Source organism: Quercus suber, unplaced genomic scaffold (assembly GCF_002906115.3).
Source record: "Quercus suber isolate HL8 unplaced genomic scaffold, Cork oak 2.0 scaffold_632, whole genome shotgun sequence".
Taxonomy (NCBI): domain Eukaryota; kingdom Viridiplantae; phylum Streptophyta; class Magnoliopsida; order Fagales; family Fagaceae; genus Quercus; species Quercus suber.
The window spans coordinates 56,869-62,987 of NW_027070074.1; the positions used below are offsets into that span (position 1 = coordinate 56,869).

The following is a 6,119-nucleotide window of genomic DNA, read 5'->3' on the forward strand; positions in this document are numbered from 1 at the left end:
TTGATGAAAAATAACAAGAAACCTGCTGAATACAGGCCTGACATTGTTCATCAGGTCAGTGGACTTTTTAATTATATGCTGACACTATGCTTCAATCTCTCAATGTGATACAATATTTCCAGCTATTTACCACATGTCACGCTCTTTATGCATATAATCTGAAAAATCTATCTTGGTGGCTGCTGTCCTTGCTTCAGGATAGCTAATGGTTACTGACATAGTGCTAAAAACTGTTAACAGTGCTATGTCCCTCAGATAAGGCAATTGTTTCAAAATGGAGATGGCCTATGTCATCATATGTTATACATTAGCTTTCTTCCATTTAATTTTGTATTTTCTGGTTTGGTGAACCATACATGATCTTAAAGCCTTGTTGCATTCAGGCTCTCCTAATGATGCTGGATAGCCGACTTAATAAAAGTGGGGGGTTGCAAGCTGTCTATGTGAGAACCGAGAAAGGGGTCCTTATTGAAGTTAAACCACATGCTCGCCTTCCAAGGACATTTAAGCGGTTCTCTGGTCTCATGTGTAAGTTCAGTTGGTCTCACCTAAACCTCAAAAGGCATGCTGATATTGTGTGTGTGTTGTGTGTTTGGTTTGGGAGCTTTCTTTGCTGTTTGTTTACTTTTTTTGGCTACCTTGCAGTGCAGGTGCTACAAAAACTGAGTACTAGTGCTGTTGGTAAGCGTGAGAAACTTTTGCGTGTGATTAAGAACCCTGTAAGCCGGTATCTACCTGTCAACTCTCGCAAAATAGGTGAGGTTAGTTCTATGAGTTTTCCTGTGTTATTTACTCCTTTCTGAAAATGAGGTTAATATTTTCTTTGATATCAGGATTCTCATTTAGTTCGGAAAAATTGGTTGATATAAACAAATATGTCGCATCTGCTAGCAGCGATACTGACCTTGTTTTTGTGGTAAGCTCAGAATAACTTAACACACACGCACGTTTTCTGACCAAAACTCCCAAATCTCATTTAATACTCTGTTTTTAGGTTGGTGCGATGGCCCATGGGAAAATTGATAAGGAGTACGCAATGATTTTATATCAAGTAAGTCTATCCAACCTTGCTTTGTTGTTTTGTGACTGTTTTTTTAGAATTCCATATGGTCGCTTCCTCTTTGTGTGCTTGATAGTATCCTTCATGTTTGCCAGCGTCCTTTCAATGAACTTGACATAGCCTCTTTTCTTCTGTTCTTCTTTTTTCCCCAATTAATTTTAGAAATGGAGGATTTAGGTGGCTTTTGTCCCAGCTGACTACCAAAGATTATATGGCTATTTTATTAGGGTTTGGAATTCTTCTCAAGAAAATTCTGACTTTGTCAATTAAGTTGTTTCTAGATTTTCAGAAATGTATTGCTTTCTCTTAAGTTTCAGTATTCATATCTGATTAAGAAGATACAAGCATGCCTATTAAGCATGTCAATAAATGTGTCCCTACCCCTCCCCCCACCCCACCACCCCCCCCCCCAACAAAAAAAAAAAAAAAGGTGTAGCGTATGTATAAAAATGTGGCTGATTTGTCCTTAATCCTCTTACTAGACATACTGTAGTCGTAGCCATTTGCTACCTGTATCAGGTGGGGCAGTTCCCACCTTTTCTTTCAACCCAATTCAGGATTATCAGCCACACCATTTGTTGGGTAAAGGAAAATTGCACTGTTCTGTAAAGTTTAGTTATCTCATTTTCCCCTCTGTGCGCATTGAGCAAGTTTTCTGTGTCTTAATAAAACTGCCTCCTCAAACTCTATCATAAATCATGTTTATAATATTCCTAATTACAAGTCGCATAGAATTATGAACAGTATCAGGGAAATAGCACAAGGATGGCACAATGCCAACTCTGCTCTGAACCCTTGTTGGGTCACCTTGCATATTTCTTTTTTGCTTCAACGGCAGTAATTAATAAGCCAGACCTACCATATTAGAAAATTTGGGCAGTGTGAATGTGCCCACAAGCATGTGTATCCCATGTACGTGTTCAAAGGTGTGCAGGTGACTGCCTTTGTACTTTAAAAAAATATATATATTCAATATACTTCTTTCTTACTTATCAAAAAAATATATATATATATATTCAATATCTTATAACACAGAACTAGGGAGTTGATTTAAGTCTTCGCTGGTTGATACCCGATATGATACTGAATTGTAATGGCTCTAATGCAATCTTGAATATCAAGGGCACTTACAAGGAGGATTTTAAGGTTATTTGACAACTTATTAATTGCTTAGTTAGTCTGAACTGCAAAAATATATTGTCATACTACTTGTGTACTTCTGACATTGTTTACAGCTTAGTAAAACTACATTTAACATTGTTTATGATATTTCCAATCAAAATGTGTTTTGAAGTTTTAATTTCAAAGAATATACTCCTCTCCTCCGCTCCTCTCCTCCGCTTTCTTTATAGTCAAATAAGGTCCAAAGCTGCTTGCAAGCAAGTCAACATGAAATATTTATTCTGGAACAAATTAAGACAGTCAGATGATATAGCTCATCTGATTATCATCATTGAAATATTTATACTTCCAACTTTGTGTTTCATATTTGGTTATTGTTGTACTGAGGCTTTTCTTTTTTTCTTTTTCTTTTTTTGGCTGAAAGAAAACATTAGGATAGAAACCTGTGGGTCTATTAGCATTCTCTAATCATTTTATTTTGCTTTCGCCAACAGTGTCCAATTAAAAATCATTGGACTGTCTTGTGTATCAAGAAAAATTATGTTCTATCTGTAACTAACTTACCTCTGTTTTTTGGCAGTTTCTGGTTACCCTCTGAGTGCTGCGTACTGTATTACAATGATTACCAATGCTTTGGAGACGAAGTATAATATATTGTGAGCCACACTCAATTCTGTTATTTGACAACAATATGTATTATTTGGAAAGTCTTAAATTAATTGATTTTCAAGTAGTACATGTAATCTAGAGTGCAGTGCTTTGAGGAACTTAAGCAATTTTGTTTTAGGAATTATATAATTGTTGTCAGCTATTCGAAGGATTCAGGTTGGCATTTTCATTTACATTGTGGTTCTTATAGAAATTTTCTTTTCTTATCCCCTTTTATTTATTTATTTATTATGGTTGTGGATCTGGTAGTATATTAAGAATTGAGAAATGTCAGAATCCCATATAATAACGCAATTTAACTTCATTTTTTAATTTAAAATAGAACATAAACGAAAAGAATCAGCTGCTTCTCGGTGAAAAAAAAATATAAATAAAAATTGTAACATGGACAAGTAACTATATCTTCATCTAGAAAAAAATAAAAAAAATAATCTCATCTAAACTGAGATTAAGTGTTCTACAGACATGTCAGCAATAAAATTACAAACATAATGGAAGACACTAGTTTCAATGGCTTTTCAATTTGCAATTACTATACCCAACCTCTTCTTCAACGCTATATAAACAGGTTTATGCATACGGAGGATGTGAGCGTGGGAAAGCATATAGAAAGCGGATTCAGAGTTTTGAGAATGATATATTTATACTTAAATGAAAATACCATTTTAAGTCTTTGTCAATTTCGTCCTTATGTTTTGGCAGCTTACTAGCTGTCAATTTGATCGATTTTATTTTCAACTTACTGTCAATTTAGTACCTATTGTTAAATGAATCACAATTTTTCTTGCATTTTCTTGACAACCAAGTTCAAAAACCAAAAATCAAAACCAATCTCCAACTCCAATAGACACACATATTAACTTAGCAATTAAAACAAACCCAAATTCAAACTCAAAATGACTTTAATTTGAAAATAACATATTTTGGATCAAATTGATAGTGACTCCAAAATGTAGAGACTATAATAATATTTTCGCCTTTGTTTTTATATATAGGGTGGAGTTTTTTGGTTTATGTTTAAAATTTTGAAAGGCATATAAGGTAATAAATAAATAATTAATATATAAGGTATGCGGGATGAGCTAAAATACAGTCAGGCATCCAATATGAACCAGTTTCATCTTTTAGGTTACCATTTCAAGCAAAATTAGTTCGCATTTTTTGATATAGATACGTAGAACTGTTTTGAGTTCTCTCAAGTCAAGAGCTAGCTGATTGGGAATACTGAACAGTCTGAACCCCTACATACATGCATACTTACCCTGTTACCCACGCAAAAACCTCTCCCATTCCAAGGCTATTCTATCTTTCTTTGGCCCGTGGAAGAGATAAATACCTTAGTTTCTGGTTACCCTCTGAGTGCTGCGTACTGTATTACAATGATTACCAATGCTTTGGAGACGAAGTATAATATATTGTGAGCCACACTCAATTCTGTTATTTGACAACAATATGTATTATTTGGAAAGTCTTAAATTAATTGATTTTCAAGTAGTACATGTAATCTAGAGTGCAGTGCTTTGAGGAACTTAAGCAATTTTGTTTTAGGAATTATATAATTGTTGTCAGCTATTCGAAGGATTCAGGTTGGCATTTTCATTTACATTGTGGTTCTTATAGAAATTTTCTTTTCTTATCCCCTTTTATTTATTTATTTATTATGGTTGTGGATCTGGTAGTATATTAAGAATTGAGAAATGTCAGAATCCCATATAATAACGCAATTTAACTTCATTTTTTAATTTAAAATAGAACATAAACGAAAAGAATCAGCTGCTTCTCGGTGAAAAAAAAATATAAATAAAAATTGTAACATGGACAAGTAACTATATCTTCATCTAGAAAAAAAAAAAAAAAATCTCATTTAAACTGAGATTAATGGCTTGTTTGGAAGTTTAGAGAGGGAGGAGAGTAGAGGGGAGTAGAGGGAAGAGGAGTAGTGGGGAGGAGAGTAGAGTAGAATGATTCACTTCCACCTTATTTGGATGTTTTTAAAATTAGTAAGGGGGAAGGGAGTAATTAGCCCTTCCCCTTGTGTAATTTTGTTAATATAATAAGGATAAATTAGGTAATTTACTTGGTCAATAGTTTATGTACTCTACTCCCCCTCCAAATCTCTCCAATTTGGGGGAATTAAAATTGGGGGGCTAGAGGGAGTCTAAACCCCTCCAAACTCCTCCAAACCCTTCCCCCTCATTCTTTAAAAAACTTCCAAAGAAGGTAATTGCATTACTCTCCCTCCCTCTACTCTACTCCCCTTCCTTTTTTAAACATCCAAACATGCTATAAGTGTTCTACAGACACGTCAGCAATAAAATTACAAACATAATGGAAGACACTAGTTTCAATGGCTTTTCAATTAGCAATTACTATACCCACCCTCTTCTTCAACGCTATATAAACAGGTTTATGCATACGGAGGATATGAGCGTGGGAAAGCATATAGAAAGCGGATTCAGAGTTTTGAGAATGATATATTTATACTTAAATGAAAATACCATTTTAAGTCTTTTTCAATTTCGTCCTTATGTTTTGGCAGCTTACTAGCTGTCAATTTGATCGATTTTATTTTCGAGTTACAGTCAATTTAGTATCTATTGTTAAATGAATCACAATTTTTCTTGCATTTTCTTGACAACTAAGTTCAAAAACCAAAAATCAAAACCAATCTCCAACTCCAATAGACACACATATTAACTTAGCAATTAAAACAAACCCAAATTCGAACTCAAAATGACTTCAATTTGAAAATAATATATTTTGGATCAAATTGATAGTGACTTCAAAATGTAGGGACTATAATAATATTTTCGCCTTGTTTTTATATATTGGGTGGAGTTTTTTGGTTTATGTTTAAAATTTTGAAAGGCATATAAGGTAATAAATAAATAATTAATATATAAGGTATGCGGGATGAGCTAAAATATAGTCAGGCATCCAATATGAACCCGTTTCATCTTTTAGGTTACCATTTCAAGCAAAATTAGTTCGCTTTTTTTGATATAGATACGTAGAACTGTTTTGAGATCTCTCAAGTCAACAGCTAGCTGATTGGGAATACTGAACAGTCTGAACCCCTACATACATGCATACTTACCCTGTTACCCACGCAAAAACCTCTCCCATTCCAAGGCTATTCTATCTTTCTTTGGCCCGTGGAAGAGATAAATACCTTGAACACTTTTAGAAGCTATATAATATGAGTGATGGCCATAAAAAACTCATAGCCCAATTGGCAGTTTCTTTTATGTTTCCACCAAAGATATTC

At 34.1% G+C, this 6,119-nt stretch overlaps 1 protein-coding gene across 1 annotated transcript; it reads left to right on the forward strand.

Moving 5' to 3' along the window:
* Positions 1-21: 21 nt before the first annotated feature.
* Positions 22-3,057, forward strand: LOC112038554 (uncharacterized; the record flags this gene model as incomplete). The annotated part of the gene is given in 6 exon segments (XM_065765479.1): positions 22-54; positions 384-528; positions 646-756; positions 834-916; positions 995-1,051; positions 2,763-3,057. Coding segments are annotated over 6 exon segments (447 nt in total), but the record flags the coding sequence as incomplete, so codon positions are not given.
* Between the last annotated feature and the right edge of the window lie 3,062 nt (positions 3,058-6,119).